Raw genomic sequence first — 17380 nt, 5'->3', positions numbered from 1 at the left:
AAGGAATGAGCAAAAACAGTAACTGACACGTTTGTTCATGTGTTGCAGTACCACAATAAGGTGACCTGTTTCATGCTACAGCACATTGAGGAGACATGCACTCTTGGTGCGCATGCTGCTGTTATAGTTCCTCCTACCTGGATCATTCGTGTGCGCAGACAGCAGGTGAGCAGACCTTACTGTATCCTAGTGGCCTATTGTTCTGTCTGTTACTTTTAAAACGTAACATAGTTTTTATATAGAGAATTTCTTTAGTTTATCTTTTTTTTTACTGTGTTCAGCATATAGGGGTTCCCTGGTGGTCTAGTGGTTAGGATGCAGCGCTCTCAACGCTGCGGCCCGGGTTCGATCCCTGGTCAGGGAACCGACCCCCGCCATTAGGGTTGCACAAGCCTTGGTGCTGGTCCCAAGCCCGGATAAATGGGGAGGGTTGCGTTAGGAAGGGCATCCAGCGTAAAAACATGTGCCAAATCAAACATGCGGATGATCCGCTGTGGCAACCCCTAATGGGAGAAGCTGAAAGAAAAGTAGTACTGTGTTCAGTATAAAAGGCAAGCAAGACTTGCAGCAAATATCTTACAATCAAAATGTAAAAATCTATTCAAAAATCATAAACAAGAAGACTAAATCTATGTCCAATAATTTTGTGAGAGATGCAGAGAGATTTGCATTATACAATTTACCTCCATTTACTTCCTTTAAATGGACAAGAGTTTGTCACCTGACCATTAGATTCTTATGTACTTTATTAACATCCACATTTCGTCCCCATTCACTGTTATAATAACCATGCTTTTCTGAGAAGGTTCTACTCAATTTTGGAGTGTATTTGTGGAGATATCAGGTCAGGTACTGATGTAGGTGAGGTGATGAGGTCTGGGGTGCAGTCAGCATTCACATTTATCCTGAAGGTTTTCAGTAGGGTTGAGGTCAAAGCTCTATAGCAGGAGATCTTCCACTCCAACCCAAGTAAAGCATATCTTCATGAAGCTCGCTTTCTGCAAAGGGAATTGGTTTGTGTTAAAGAGTTGGAAGAGCCACATATGGCATATGGAAGAGTTCGGTGTGCCAAAACGTTTGCTTATATAGTGTATTTTAACAATTTTGTTCACATAAATATAATTTACAGTAGATACCAGTTTGAAAATAATCCACAGTAAATCCCAAATGGTTTCAAAAATTATATGAAGCTGTACAAATCCCAAATGCGCCTATGATCATGATGATGATGATCAGAGACATTGCAGACATTGTGCTCTTTAGATAGCTCAGAGAGTGGCCTAAACCCCTATTTTACTTCCTTCAGGCTTCCCTTAAGTCTAGTAAAAGGAGGAAAAAGACGTCGCTGAAATGCAAGGCCAGCAAGAAAAGCACAGAGGTAAGCCGTTCATGAACACAGTGATGAAGTGAACAACATCAGACACATTATGAAGACACATGCCAAAGCGTTTTACTTTTAATTCCTGTGCCAGGACGGCAAATGGAAGCACTTTGTAGTCAAGCCGATTCCCTCTCAGCTCATGAAGCCGTTGCTTGTGTTCGTGAATCCGAAGAGTGGTGGAAATCAGGTGATTATGATCCAGATTATTAATAGCCTACAACACATAAACACACCTTTTAACAAATACATTAGATTTTTTTCCTTCTTTTTTATTAGGGAACAAAAATTATTCGGTCTTTTTTGTGGTACCTAAACCCAAGACAAGTGTTTGATCTCACTCAAGGAGGCCCTAGAGAGGGGTAAGAACCGGAATGTTTGAAATGCATGTGGTTTTCTTATCGGATTTCGTACTTGGGTTGTGTTAAAACTAAATTTTTCTCATTTTTAAGGTTAGAAATGTACCGCAAAGTGCCCAATCTGCGCATCCTGGTATGTGGAGGAGATGGAACGGTCAGTATAATCTGTCAGTTATGTGGACTTAAATGCAATACATTCCAAACAGCTTTCTAGTTCTTGCATTATTGATAATATTATATACATCTTTCAGGCTAGTCTAAATAACCCTTTTTTTCTAGACATTCCTTTAAATGTCAAGTCAGATATGATTAAATAAACTGAACGCCTAAATATGCAGGTTGGCTGGATCCTGTCAGTGCTGGATGAGCTGCAGTTGAATCCTCAGCCCGCTGTTGCTGTTCTCCCACTTGGCACAGGAAACGACCTGGCCAGAACACTCAACTGGGGAGGGGTGAGGAAAACACAGTGCTCTAATATCATCTTGAAATTATTTGGCTTGCAGTGGCTGGTGTAGGTTACTGTATGTGCCAGGGTTGGTTAGATTGTTCATACTGTTTACTTTTATGTCTCCGTCTCTTCATCTGTCCATGCAGACATCCAAGAACAGGTGGTTAATTGTGGGTAGGATTTATATTTTAACTAGAACTGATTTAATTTTGGACCCGTAAACAGTCAAGATGGTTACAGAAAGGTCAAAAGTCTGGAATTGTGTTTTCTTTAATAAGCTCCTTCCTGTTTGAAATCTATTATGAGGGTATTTCTGGCATACAAATTAGCAACAGAAGGACTGAACCTGGTGATGGAGGCTTCCCCGAGGTCTATTTATTGCTTTCATTAATCAGTCAAAATGGATTATCTTAATCACTCAGATAACTTCTTCTGGGTTGGCTTGTCTCGTGTTGTTGTTTTGTTAAAACTGTTTCCTTCTTGCTAAAGCTCTGACTCTACACTATGTTTGTTGTTTTATCTGTGTGATATGTTCAGGGCTACACAGATGAGCCGGTGTCCAAAATCCTGTCTCATGTGGAGGATGGGAACATTGTGCAGCTGGACCGCTGGAACCTCAGTGTGGAGCCTAATCCAGAGGCCAGCGAAGACGAGAAAGACGAACACCAAACAGACAAGGTCAGCTCATGCATCGAAGCCTCTTATCTAAGCAAGTGAAAATGTAATTTAGACCCGGAAAAAAAATGAATAAATAAAATAACAAATTAAATAAATAAAAAATGATCTATTATAATATATATTATAGGCACTATATAGATTATAGACAAAAAATTGTGGACACATGACTCCTATGTCCTTTTAGAACATTTACTCTCAATTTGCTGTTATAAAACCTCCACTCTTCTGGGAAAATGTTCCACTACAATTTAGAGTGGATTTCAGTGGATTTGTGATCATTCAGCCACAAGGATGTTAGTAAAGTCAGGTATTGATGTAGGTGAGATGAGGAGGCTGGGGTCCAGTCAGCATTCTAATTCAATATGTTTGATGTCAGAGCTTTATAGCAGACCATTCAAGATCCTCCACTTCAACTCATGTAAAGCATATCTTCATGGAGTGGGCTTTGTGCACTGAGGCATTGTCATGCTGGAACAGGTTTGGGTCTCCTAGTTTAATTGAAGGAAAAATGTAATGCTATTACATTCAAAGACATCCTATACATTTGTAGGGGCAAGAACCACATATGGTTGGAAGATTTAGGGGTCCCAATACTTTTGTATTTATTTAACATGATTCTTCTTGTTTACATATTTCAGTTTGAAATATTTATTGGTATAAATACATAATATAATATAATATAATATAATATAATATAATATAATATAATATAATATAATATAATGTATATGTGTATATGTGTATGTATGTATGTATGTATGTATGTATGTATGTATGTATGTATGGATGGACAGTACAGACCAAAAGTTTGGACACACCTTCTCATTCAAAGAGTTTTCTTTATTTTCCTGACTATGAAAATTGTAGATTCACACTTAAGGGATCAAAACTATGAATTAACACGTGGAATTATATATGGAATTATATACATAACAAAAAAGTGTGAAACAACTGAAAAATATCATATTCTAGGTTCTTCAAAGTAGCCACCTTTTGCTTTGATTACTGCTTTGCACACTCTTGGCATTCTCTTGATGAGCTTCAAGAGGTAGTCACCTGAAATGGTCTTCCAACAGTCTTGAAGGAGTTCCCTGAGAGATGCTTGGCACTTGTTGGCCCTTTTGCCTTCACTCTGCGATCCAGCTCACCCCTAAACCATCTTGATTGGGTTCAGGTCCGGTGACTGTGGAGGCCAGGTCATCTGGCACAGCACCCTATCACTCTCCTTCTTGGTCAAATAGCCCTTGATGCCTTCAGTGTGACTCTACAATTTTCATAGTCATGAAAATAAAGACTCTTTGAATGAGAAGGTGTGTCCAAACTTTTGGTCTGTACTGTATGTATGTATGTATATATGTTATAGTAAATATTAAATAAATGTTGGACAAAAGTTAAGTCACTTTGCAAGGACAAAATTACCATTAGATAATCAAAATAAAATTATTGAACTAAACTGAAAAACGTTGTTGACTTCATATGAATCATATTTGCTATTTATAAATGTAGCTTCCCATTGATGTCTTTAACAACTACTTCAGCCTGGGATTTGATGCCCATGTAACCTTAGAGTTCCACGAATCCCGAGGTATGCCTCCGCTACAATTATGTGTGTTTGTGTAACTATATTTTTATAAAAATAAAAACATTTTAAAGCAATATCTCAATCACTCAAAATAACCTGTTTGGTTTTTCTAGAGGCCAAACCTGAAAAATTCAACAGCCGTCTTCGGAATAAGATGTTCTACGCGGGGGTGAGTGTGTCATGGTTTAGAAATATTCGTCTCGAGGTGTATGACCTAACGTGTTAATTTTCCTGCTTATTCTTCCAGACGGCATTCTCTGACTTCCTTATGGGCAGCGCAAAAGACCTGTCTAAGAATATTCGAGTGGTGGTGAGTGGAAAAATTGTTCCTTAAAGTAATTTTTTTAGTGCTCGGTATTTAATGTTAGACAGCATTATATCAGCATAAATATAATGTTTAAACATCTGTATTTCTCTGTTTTATTTGTGACTTTTGTGGACATATCCAGTGTGATGGCACAGACCTCACTTGTAAAGTTCAGGAGATGAAGCTACAGTGTTTGCTCTTCCTCAACATACCCAGGTAACATCTCCACATTCTGTATTTGGCTTTGACTAGTAAACAACATGTAGCATGGTTTGTTTTCTAGTTTATATACAGTATCTCACAAAAATAAGTACACCCCTCACAGCTGTATTTCGCTTAACCATGCAAAGCCACATGTTCTATTCATCATGTTTATGTTTTCGTCTGCTCGATAGGTCCATACAAATTTGTGTATCTTGTATTTGAGCAATTAAAATTTGGTGATTTGTGTACAATTCTTTCATACTGACCACTGGATGTTCAACATGCCACCTCATGGCAAAGACTCTCTAAAGATTTGAGAATTAGAATTGTTGTTCTCTCACAAAGATGGCCGAGGCTATAAGAAGATCGGTAACACCCTGAAACTGAGTTACAGTACAATGGCCAGGGTCATACAGAGGTTTTCCAGGATGGGTTCCACTCGAAACAGGCCTTGCATGGGTCCATCAAAGAAGTTGAGTCTTCGTGCTGTGCATCAGGTGCAGAGAACTGGCTTCAAAAACAGACGCATGAGTGCTGCAGCATTGCTTTATAGCAGGGGTGGCCAACCAGTCAGAGACCGAGAGCCACATTTTTGACTGTGTTACCGCAAAGAGCCACATCATACACATGGGCACACATGAACATCACCCATCCCTTCCTCTTACACACACACACACACACACACACACACACACACACACACACACACACACACACACCTCTGCTTAGCCAGATTTATTGTAAATGTCACACACCAACATAATGACAGAAATTGACTCCTACAGTTCTAAGACCACAGGACAGTCATTTTCAACAATGAACATTGTGTGCACTGTCTCACACACAAACTCTTAGTTTAACCAAGTCCACAAACAAAAAATATAATAATTTACAATAGCGTTTTTCTTTTACTATGCATGTTACTTAGTGGGACTTTTGGCATTCCTTGCCTTAAACAATCCCCTTCAAATCTGCCTCGTATTCCGTTGTTGCCACTCGAAGCAATTCTTTCACATGTGTGTCAGTCAGAACAGATCCATGCTTTGATTTAACGTGTTTCAGGGTAGAAAACACTTTGTTTGTGTTTTTTTTTATGTGCGTGTTCACTTCGCTTGAGTTCAATACGGTATTTTCATTAAACGCGCATGTGCGTGAGATGAATATACCGCAGGGGCCACATGAGAAACCTGAATTGTGTCAGAGGGCCACACCAACGATAATATTTTAGGGATGCACCGAAATGAAAATTCAATTCAAATGGCAATGAAATCCATAATTTTTTGTGTTATGCCTTTTGCCTTGGCACCATCACTGGAAAACTTTCCTGCCTTTTCAAAAACGTCCTCTACAGACGGAGTGCGCATGCTCGGATTGACTTTACTTTTCTGCGCCGCGTTCTTCTCATATTTAGAATAGCAATCGGGATGTTTGTATTTCAGGTGATAAATTAAACCCGACTTGGAGAAACTCTTTGCAGATACACCCCCTATTGAAATTTCAGTATTGCATGTTTTGCAAATCGCTATCTGCACACCGGAGACATGTTGCTCTTATCCAGATAACCGTTACAATTGTGTTTCTGCCGTGTTATTTCGGTGATTTAGGTATTTCCGAAAATTCTCAGTGCATCCATTTTAATTTATGATTGGCCTCATGCCAAGGTCTGATATACCGCAAAGTTTCCCAGTAGGGGCAAGCTCATTTAAGTCTTAAAAATACCGTATTGAACTTAAGCAAAGCGAACACGCACAAACTTCGAAAGGAACGTAAGAGCCGCATGAAACCAGCCAAAGAGCCGCATGCGGCTCGTGAGCCGCGGGTTGGCCACCCCTGCTTTAGAGGTTGCAGAAGTGGAAGGTCCCCTTGTCAGTGCTCAGACCAAACGCCACACACTGCAACTAATCAGTTTGCATTGCAGTCGTCATAAAAGGAAGCCTCTTCTGAAACTGGTTTACAAGAAAACCCCAAACAGTTTGCTGAAGACAACCTGTCCAAGAGCTCGAATGGCTTTTGGCTCAGATGGTGTCCAGCATATGTTGCGATGCTCTGTTGAGGAGTAAAAAGAAAATTGTTTCTTGCCTACAGTCAAGCATGGTGGTGGTATCATCATGGTCTGGGGCTGCATGAACGCTGGACGTACTGGGGAGCAGAGGTTCATTGAGGGAAATTGGATTTTAACATGTACTGTGATATTCTGAAGCAGAACATGATGCCCTCCGTTTGGAAACTAGGCCGAACCGCAGTTTTTCAACATCATAACGACCCCAAACACACTGCCAAGATGACAACTGCCATGCTGAGGAAGCTGAAGGTGATGGAGTGGCCAAGTATGTCTTCAGACCTGAATCTTTTTGAGCATCTGTGGGGATCCTCAAGCAGAAGGTAAAGAAGCGGCAATGTCTCTAACATCCAGCAGCTCTGTGATGTCATTATGGAGGAGTGGAAGAGGATCCCAGCAACAACCTGTGCAGCTCTGGTGAATTCCATGCCCAGGAGGATTAAGGCAGAACTAGCTAACAATGGCGCTCAGACAAAATATTAACAATTTGGACACAGTTTTGTTGCCATTTATTTTTTACAATAATGACAGTATGTTGAGTTATTTTTAGAGGACTGTAAGTCTATACTACAATACAAGCTGCACACCGACTACTCTAAAATATATCCAAGTAAAATTGTTATAGTATTGTCCCTTAAGAAGATCTACAAAAAATAGTGGCTGAAATGTGAGTGGTGTACTCTCTTTTGTGAGATATTGTACATCTAATGCTGTGGGGAGTATAAAATGTTGATTGTTGTGTTTTTAAGATATTGTGCAGGTACAACGCCATGGGGCAACCCTAGTGACCACCATGACTTTGAGCCTCAGAGGCATGATGACGGCTACATAGAGGTTATTGGATTCACCATGACGTCTTTGGTAAATGAATCATTGCATCCCTAAATAAATGTTTAATATAGTTATGATGAGTTAATTGTATTATGTGATATTTGGAATAAAATATTGTTCAAGAATGACAACAAATCATTATTGGTGGCAGACTTCAGTTCATGCTCAAGTTTTTGATCTAGTAAAACGCAGAAAATAATATAAACTAAGTTTAATACCCTTTTAAATTCGACATGCGCACTGCAAAAGAAAATGCCGAAGCAAAAACAACTGGATATCTTCGGCCTGCTTATTAAGACTTTGTATTATGGATGGTCTCGTAGGCCACGCTGCAGGTGGGAGGCCACGGCGAAAGGCTGCATCAGTGTCAGGAGGTGACTCTCACCACCTTCAAGCCGATTCCTGTGCAGGTCGACGGGGAGCCGTGCAGACTGGCTCCATCTGTTATCCACATAACTCTCAGGAACCAGGCCAACATGCTGCAGAAGACCAAGAGGAGAATCTCCCTCCCACAGCTCAATGAGTGAGTCACACACAAACACCAGCCTTCTCCTTTATTATTTCAATTATCGAAGGGGGAAACCAGAGATGTTTTTTAATATTTCCTTTCAAATGGATTTTTATATTATTGTTGAAGTGCTGAATTGAGATATGAGACTTACTGTCAATTGTTTTGTATTTTATATTGTTAATGTACACAATAAACTAATATGATAATAATTGCTATATACTGTACAAATAAAGCTAAGAATTAAAATTTGTGTGTGTGTGTGTGTCTGTGTGTGTGTGTGTGTTGTTAGTCAGCAGCCCATCTCTGAGCAGCTGCATATCCAAGTGAGCCGAATCAGCATGCGTGACTATGAGGCTTTACACTATGACAAAGATCAGCTCAAAAAAGCCTGTGAGTGAAACCTTTGTTTTTCAAGCACTGCATGATTATTAAGAGATACTGTACACACAATACACCGACCAGGCATAACATTATGACATTATAACACTGTGAGCGGTGAAGTGAATAACACTGATTATCTCTTTATCATGGCACCTGTTAGTGGGTGGGATATTATTAGGCAGCAAGTGAACATGTTGTCCTCATAGTTGGTGTGTTAGAAGCAGGGAAAAAGGGCGAGCGTAAGGATTTGAGTGAGTTTGACGAGGACCAAATTGCGATTGGTAGATGACCGGATCAGGGCATCTTCAAAACTTCAGCTCTTGTGGCGTTTCCTGGTCTGCAGTGGTCAGTATGTATTAAAAGTGGTCCAAGGTAGGAACAGTGGTGAACTGGTGACAGGGTCATGGACAACCGAGGCTCATTGATGCACGTGAGGAGCGAAAGCTGGTCCGTGTGATCCGATCCAACAGATGAGCTCTTGTAGCTCACATTGCTGAAGAAGTTAATGCTGTAAATGCTGATGGGTCAGAACCAATATTAGGCAGGTGGTCCGAATGTTATGCCTGGTCTGTGTATTTATGATGCTTGCTTGAATGCATACAGTCAATCTTTTTAACAGAAGGCACAACTATTTCTTTTTTCATTAAGAAGGCATTCACATCAGACCTTTCTTATTTCCTCAGCTATTCCTCTGGGAATCATTACTATCCAAGCAGACAGCGATTTGGAGACGTGTCGTCTGCACATCGAGAGGATTCACGAGGTACACTTGGATCCTGAAATGTCTGCTGTCTGTCTGCTCTTTCATAAGGTTTTACAGGTGCAAAGCTACCAAAGGTGCAAAAAATACACTAGTTGCCTTTTTTTCAGGAAGGAGGAAATGGGTTAAAAAGGACGTAAGTTGAGCCTTAAATGTTAATCCAATTTTCGTTGATTACTTACAAACTCTATTAAAGCAGTGTTGGAACAGACTGTTCCTACACTTATATTTGGACGATATTATGATTGGACAGTATTATACTGCAGGAAGTAGTATATTGCTCTCATAATGGCAAGAAAAAGACAGAAAATTATAACATGTACGTAATCTTTTCTTTTGAGAAATTCAAAGAAAGCCAATGTGTCAGTAAGTAAAGTGGAAACTGGACCAAACTCTGGTTTTGGCAGACCCAAAACCACAATAGAATCATAAGGTGATTTTCTGAGAGTCAACAGCTTGCGTGATAGTCAGCACAACTTAACATTGTTGAAAATAATAAATCATAAAATTTGAAATCTTTGGTTCATCACACAGAGATTTTGTATGCTGTCAAGTAAGCAAAAGGATGTTTTTTTTGGTGTGTGACACCGACTGTCAAACATTGAGAAGGAAGTACGATGGTTTGGGGCTATTTTGTTGGATCCAGGACCCTCTGATATATGCCTCGCTGGTCAGGGGGTCATAATAATGACCACCCAAAACACTTCCAGGCTGTGGAACCACCTCAGATGAAAAGAACAAGATGACTGAATGGCCAGCACAGTCTCCAGACTTTACCCCCATCAAGATGGTTCCAGATGAACTTGCGAGAAAGGTGAAAGCAAAGCAGCCTACAAGCGCAATTCATTCATGGGAACTTCTGCAAAAGCGTTGGGAAGAACTTTCTACAACATAAATCTAATATTGTTTGGAAAGACTTCCATGAGTGTGTTTATCTGTTAGATTAACCTCCACTCTTCTAGGAAGATGTTACACTATATTTTGGTGTATGCTTGTGGAAATTTGTGCTCATTCAACCACAAGAATGTAAGTAAAGTCAGTTACTGATGTAGGACAAGAAGGTCCAGGGCGCAGTTAGGTGTCCAAATACTTTAATTCATATAGTGTATGTATACAATTGTTTTTTTTTTTTTTTTTTTACAGGATGAGGAGAATTCGGACCATACAGCGACCATACCTAAGCTCTCACCAAAATGGTGCTTCCTAGACTGTAAGTGAAATTATGTGCTAGAATATCAGCAGTTGCCTTCAAATTTATTTATTTATTTTTTGATGCCCTCTGCTTTTCTTTCACAGCCACAACTGCAGATCGATTCTACAGAATAGACCGTGCTCAGGTATGTTGATGTTGAGGGTTCAGAAATACTTACAGTATGTAGATATGTTTGAATGTTGCCCTTTCACCCAACATATTTATTTTATATGTTGTTGTGTTCCAGGAGCATCTGAACTATGTGACTGAGATCTCGCAGAATGAGCTTTTTATCCTGGACCCTGAGCTGATCACTAAGGAAACGGTGGGCACATCTACTGGAATGCCAGAAATGGTAGACACACTGGGAGAGAACTCGAATAGCTCTGACCAGATTGCCTTCCCCGCATGCCCTGCCACATCGTCACCATTTTATAGGTAACATTTTGTTGTTTTGCTTGTGAGTGCATTTCAATTGCTGTATTATAAGTACCTGAAATAAGGTACCCTAGAACTTCACCTAAGAACTTGAGGACTATTCTGAAAAAAAGAAAAGAAATTCAGTTATGGTGCCTGTTTTTAAATCATATGCGTAACACATACCTTTTGAGGCATATCTTGGTAATTATCTCAAAAAAGGATGCAAACCTACTGTTAGTTTCAGCATGGTGGAGGATTTCATTTGCCCTTGAACTAAAAAATTATAATTCCTAAGCCACTATTTTGACTATTTTCTGTTTTAAATACAGATAAACATAAATGTACAGTATGTACATATTATATACTTTTTTCACTTTTAAATAGCTTTGCTTTTTTGTCAGCCTGAACCGACTTTTATCGAAGTGGACGGAATCATGACAAGCTACAAAATACCAGTCAATTATAGTGTAAAACCTTCAGATTGAAAAAAGAAGGAATTCAATCTTTCAGCACAAAAATAACCTAAAGCATACATCCAAATCAACTAATGAACCAGATTTGTTGAACGACTGAGTCAGAGCCCAGAGCTGAATCCAATTAAAGTGGGTTGTGCACAATTTGAAGGAGCCAAGATGTTTTGAGCAAGAAATAGTATTTCACTCGTATTGAATGTAAGCTCAAACACTATACACTAGTCCTCGAACCAAGACAAAGGTTAGTGAAAAGCAAAAAAACTGTTGATTTGTGAGGTTTCATTTCGAAAAACACAAATGAAATTGTACACCTCAAACACTGCATTAACCATCACAACAGCCTCTTCGACATGGCAGAATGAAACTAAGATCGAAGAAAACAACGTAGTAAAGCAATCTTTCAAAAATAGTAATATTACAATATCATGTCACAAAGTAAAAAAAACATTAGTGTTCAATGGACCAAATATTCAGAGCTGACTGTTTGATAAAATACTGGTGATTGGTAACACTCGTTGTCTATTAAAATATAGTCAAGTAAAAAGTATATATTCTGAATCCTAAATGTAGTAGAGAGTAAAAGTTGCTTATGTCTTTAATATGCAGTAAAACTAGAAAGTAGGCAAAAATTACTTACCGTAATTTCCGGACTATAAAGCGCACCCATATATAAGCCGCACCCAATGAATTTTACAAATATTTTTATTTTTAACATAAATAAGCCGCACCTGTCTATAAGTCTACACTAATGTACTTTACACAGGCTTTAACGAAAGACACGTTACACGCGGTTTAATGGGTGAAATATGTTGCGCTCCTTTAGGAGCATAGCGGTATTTTGGGAATAGCCTGCCACTGCATTTTTCCGCTATTAATGCATGTGTGCAAGACCGAGGAATATGTCCTTATTATTTTCTGATGCTGATTTCTAAGTTTCTTTGACTAACCCGTAACGCTGTTGCCAAGAAAAATAAAAAAGCTCGCCGTTTTTTCTCCTGAAGCCGTGCAGCTCAGAACACAGGTGAGGTGCGTTTTTTCATTTCCGTTTGGAAATTTAATTGGTCTAATGTTATGGGGTTCAGTTTTTTGTTTGTGAAACCAGAAAAAACCCAAGAAAAATTCATAAATAAGCCGCTTCGTTGTTTAAGCCACGGGGTTCAAAACGTGGGAAAAAGTAACCGCTTATAGTCCGAAAAATACGGTAAGTACAGTAAATGAACTGAAATACTTTACACTACTGTTGCCAAGTCAATATGCCCACACTGATGGACTCTAACTGTTGACTAATTTGGTGTAATAACAAAGTAATCATTTATGGCAGTGTTCCCCAACCCCCGGGTCAATTGGTACCGGGCCTCACAGAAAGAATACATAACTTACATTATTTCTGTTTTATTTATTATCTGATTCTGAATTATGTTTTATTTTGGAAAATTCCCGGATTCTCTCCGCCACATCAGTCTATGATTCACCCTTGATGCATGTCATGATGCCTTGGTCACATGTCTTATCTCCATCCTCTACCTTCTTAAAGGGGCTCCGGCCACTAACATATAATACATTACTGCTAAATTCAAACCCCCAAGCGAGCAAAATAAACAAAAAAACAACACAGTGGATTCACGTTTATTATTATATTTATATTTATTTTGTTGCATTTATCCGCCACGCCTTAAAGGCCGGTCCGTGAGAATAGTTTCCGACATTAAACCGGTCCGTGGCGCAAAAAAAGTTGGGGACCACTTGTTTAGGGCACACTTTTGCAACTAGGTTATTTTAACTTTTTTTTTTTTTTTTCTTTTTTTTTTTCCCCCAAAAAATTGTATTGCTTTTCCACTTTAATTTTATACATCGTTATGTCACGTTGAGGATGGTAAAAAATTCTAAGCTTTTTATTCTAAATCATTAAAACCTGCCAGTTCATGAGTATGTTGAATTTAACTCCATTGTACAGCACAGCATTCATTAAAGTCTGTTTTTGACATGTTTTATTTGCAGAGTGAATGAAGATCCATCTGCAGCTCTGAAACCTCACACGTCCTGCGATGTCGTCGGTGCAGAGGAACAGGCTGATGTGCTGGAATCCACACACAAAGACATTTGCAAGTGAGAGTTTGGCATAAAAGGGTGTAAATTACTAGTCTGTGTAGCGACTGAAAAATGGTCAGTTTTGCAGTTCGTAAAAAGCGAGCTGCTCTTGGTTGCTTCCCAAAGAGGAATTTAATCTTGTCCCGCAACACCATGACTTAAAAGCTACTTTCAGAGCTAAAATTGCAGTGTGTAATTCGCTGACTTGGAAAAGTTAGAACGTTCTCAAACATAAATGCTGAGGGAAAAAAAGAGGTTTGGGCTGAAATGAATGGTACTTCTGCTTCTTATGTAGTCTTATGTGCATTTTAATGGAAATAATTGAGATTGTAGCTGCTTGCTATTACAAATCATTGATACACACACACACACACACACACAACCTGTACGCTAAATAGCCTTCAAACAATACCAGTATTTTACAGCATTTGTTCACTGGTGATTTTTTTTCTTTCCTAGTACTCGCAGATCAGATATGAAAATGTCCAGAAATGAAAATGATAAAGGTAAATCACACCTTTTTGGACATGTGGCACACACTTTTTATTTTTTTAATTTTTTGTTGTAGGTTTTGATAATGAAAGCATTGCTATAAATGATTTTACAACTGGTGGAAAACTAAATAATCTTTTTTTTTCCCAAATACAGAGACTATGAAAATGCTAATCACAAGTGTGAAGTCAGATAATTTCAAAAAGGTAAGGAAACCTTTTATATGCATGGGTTTTTTTCCTGATGATGAATGTGACACATTGACCAACTGGTATAAATAATGAGATATGAATGAATGAATGAATATTTATGATTTTCCACTTCCAATCTGTTACTGTTCCAAATACAGTTTTGAATTACAGTAATACAGCTTCTAATATAATTCCAATCTGCTACAGTTCTAAATCTAATTCAAGTCTAATAGAGATTTAAATCCAATTTAAATCCTTTACAGTTCCAAATCCCAATTGATTACAGCTCCAAATCACATTTTTTGTAAAATCTAAACCCAGGTCCAGTCTGTTTACAGTTTCAAATTCAATACCAGACTTTTACAATCCCAAATCCAATTTCAACTGGTTTCAATTCCAAATCCAATTCCAATCTCTTTTACTTATAATTCCAATTCCAATCTAAGTTCCATTCCACTCTTTGTTGCACAATAATTTTGCACAGGGACATAACAGTACATGCACATTGGTATTCTTGTGCGTCTCTCAGTCAGCTTTAATAACAAAAGGTTTACAAGATATTTACACGAAATAAAATACATGAATAGACTTCCTAATTAAAATGTTGAAACATAATGAAAATGAAAATAAATCAATAATATTGCACATTATATAAATACAAAACATTGCACTTAATTGACTATGCATAAATAATATTGCACATAACTGGGACTGGTATTGACTCAATACTCAAACAAACTACAGCAGTATAAATCAGCACGATAAGAAACAAAGCTACTGTTAGTTTCAGCTGGTGTATGGTTCATTTTCCATAAATCCCCCCTGAACTCACTATTATGTCTGCTTTAAAACATTAAATGTGTTACAGATATAAAATATACAAATATACAGTGGGTACATATTATGTACTTTAAATCTTTCTCAGTCTTTTAAATGGTTTTGCTTTTCTCATAGTCTATTTTATTAGTCTCAGTTTCATAGTCTCATTTATTATTGATGTTTACTCAGCACCCGAAAAGCTATTGGATCAGTGCCATGTCTATTTTTCTTGGTTTCATCCAAATCATCTCCAATTATTTATTTTTTTATTTTTTTTGCAGCTTGTAGAGTTACACAAAGAAGGAGCCAATCTCGCAGTATCTGATGCACTGGGCTGTACTCTGCTGCACTATGCTGTAGATAATGGCAACAAGGAAATGGTCAGATACATCATAGATAATGGTACAGTAACAAAACAGTTATTTAGCACCGACTTAGCCGTCACTAGTGCTGACTCGCATTTCTTTCTTTGTGATGTGATTTTTATTTATTTTTATTTTTATAACCAGCTCCTGGTAGTATCCTGGATGTTTCAGAAAGAGATACGTGAGTAAATCTGCAAGAGAACAGTGGAATAATTACATTTATTCATTTAAACTATAATTAGAGGGTACATATAGAACCTCTACTAAACCTTCTTTATCCTATTTGTTGCATAATCCATGTTACCGAGCGATGATTCAATATTTATGCAGTTATGATATACATATCATGCAATGTTGCATTGGAGTACAGCAACTGTAAAAGAGTGTTGGATCTGTGTGTGTGCACACAATCTAGAGGTGAGACAGCACTACACAAAGCAGCAGCATTATCCCAGAGGACGATCTGTGGCTACTTGGTGGACGCAGGAGCTTCCCTCGCAAAGACCGACCTACAGGTGAGTGCATACCAGCAAACCAACCACCTTCAGCTCTTCTCACAGACTTAAAAGGTTCAATCGAACTCTGTGCTCTATTCAGGGTGATACTGCAAAGGCCCATGCTGAGAGAGCTCAAGACTGGAAGCTGGCTGAGTATTTGGAAAACCAACAGCATCACCAGATGATTCAGAGGGACGACCATGAGACGGCGGTATAGCCAACCACGCGTACTGTTCTTATAATCCACTGAGAAAATGCACCCGCTTTTTTTTTTTTCTTTAACGACACCAGGCCAGCATGCCGGTCTAAATGAAAACGGTTCATTTCTTTCTTGACTTTATAGCCAAAACGAAATGGAAAAAAAAAACCCCAAAAAAACTTTATGTCCTGTTGTAGCTGCATGAATGCTTTTCTTGTACTATGGGTCATTTTATAGATAATTAACATATATTATTTTTTTTTACGTCAGGGTTAGATGAACTAAACTAAATCTGACTGTGGCTTTAGCCTTTTATTAAGCAAACCACTTAAACCTCAAAACAGACCATTGTGGACTTTTTTTGCTGTATTTAAAGGATCTATTTTACTTTTAACTAGATATTTACTGGCCAGATAATTACAGGGCCTGTATAAACTTTGGAAACACCTAGTTTTTTAAGGTTTTTAAGAGACACGTAATTTTATATATATATATATATATATATATATATATATATATATATATATATATATATATATATAAAATTTTACACGTTAAACTTTTTTTATTATTAAAAAATCCCTTTACACACACTTAGCTTCAGAAAAGTTCGTTTTCCCAAACGTTCAGCTGAAACCTGCCTCTTATAAAACTTGCCAAAGGTCTTATTGACTAGATGAAGATTTCTTTCTGATCTTGTGATCCAGTTCATCCCAGAGCAGTTGAATCGGATTCAGGAAGTACGCTTCCAATCATTGTATGGTGAAGTTGGTTCCAGTTAGACACAGCCCAGACAGAATTGCATGGTGTTGAAGTAGGGGACGGTAGCCATGTTGTTTCAGTATGTTTGACTGTGGGGGTGGGGCAGTCTGCTAACATTTTCTCTCCTGTCATATTCGGATTCCTTTGTGCACAGAACTTTCTTCCAAATTCTTGCGTTTTGTTACGTCTCAAAAACGATAAAAGACTAGGTGTTTCCAAACTTTAGACATTCACTATAGGTACTTATGCTAGTCTAGTTTTTACCTAGTTGCATTAACGCTTTATTAATATTAAACTTGCTTTTGTCATTCAGACTGAATCGCCATCTGCATTTAAAATCTCTTCCTCGCCTATTTGTTGTTTCTGCATTTTTGGTAAACACTT

The 17380-nt window shown here is 38.2% G+C and overlaps 1 protein-coding gene across 1 annotated transcript in view; it reads left to right on the top strand.

Moving 5' to 3' along the window:
- Nucleotides 1–16734, top strand: part of dgkzb (diacylglycerol kinase, zeta b) — a 31468-nt gene extending 14734 nt beyond the window's left edge. The window contains exons 10-34 of the mRNA XM_046859757.1: nucleotides 49–165; nucleotides 1307–1378; nucleotides 1473–1568; nucleotides 1658–1740; nucleotides 1831–1891; nucleotides 2076–2189; nucleotides 2723–2863; nucleotides 4370–4448; nucleotides 4559–4614; nucleotides 4693–4755; nucleotides 4895–4968; nucleotides 7765–7876; nucleotides 8170–8369; nucleotides 8647–8747; nucleotides 9422–9501; nucleotides 10642–10708; nucleotides 10795–10835; nucleotides 10938–11128; nucleotides 13582–13689; nucleotides 14131–14177; nucleotides 14320–14369; nucleotides 15455–15575; nucleotides 15683–15719; nucleotides 15954–16053; nucleotides 16136–16734. Of these exons, the coding sequence (XP_046715713.1) occupies nucleotides 49–165; nucleotides 1307–1378; nucleotides 1473–1568; nucleotides 1658–1740; nucleotides 1831–1891; nucleotides 2076–2189; nucleotides 2723–2863; nucleotides 4370–4448; nucleotides 4559–4614; nucleotides 4693–4755; nucleotides 4895–4968; nucleotides 7765–7876; nucleotides 8170–8369; nucleotides 8647–8747; nucleotides 9422–9501; nucleotides 10642–10708; nucleotides 10795–10835; nucleotides 10938–11128; nucleotides 13582–13689; nucleotides 14131–14177; nucleotides 14320–14369; nucleotides 15455–15575; nucleotides 15683–15719; nucleotides 15954–16053; nucleotides 16136–16252 (2328 nt within the window). The 3' untranslated portion in view covers nucleotides 16253–16734. The remainder of the gene's footprint in view (nucleotides 1–48; nucleotides 166–1306; nucleotides 1379–1472; nucleotides 1569–1657; nucleotides 1741–1830; nucleotides 1892–2075; nucleotides 2190–2722; nucleotides 2864–4369; nucleotides 4449–4558; nucleotides 4615–4692; nucleotides 4756–4894; nucleotides 4969–7764; nucleotides 7877–8169; nucleotides 8370–8646; nucleotides 8748–9421; nucleotides 9502–10641; nucleotides 10709–10794; nucleotides 10836–10937; nucleotides 11129–13581; nucleotides 13690–14130; nucleotides 14178–14319; nucleotides 14370–15454; nucleotides 15576–15682; nucleotides 15720–15953; nucleotides 16054–16135) is intronic.
- Nucleotides 16735–17380: the final 646 nt, after the last annotated feature.

This window comes from Silurus meridionalis, chromosome 10, assembly GCF_014805685.1.
Source record: "Silurus meridionalis isolate SWU-2019-XX chromosome 10, ASM1480568v1, whole genome shotgun sequence".
Lineage (NCBI taxonomy): Eukaryota > Metazoa > Chordata > Actinopteri > Siluriformes > Siluridae > Silurus > Silurus meridionalis.
This window is presented reverse-complemented; position numbering and strand designations above follow the sequence as displayed.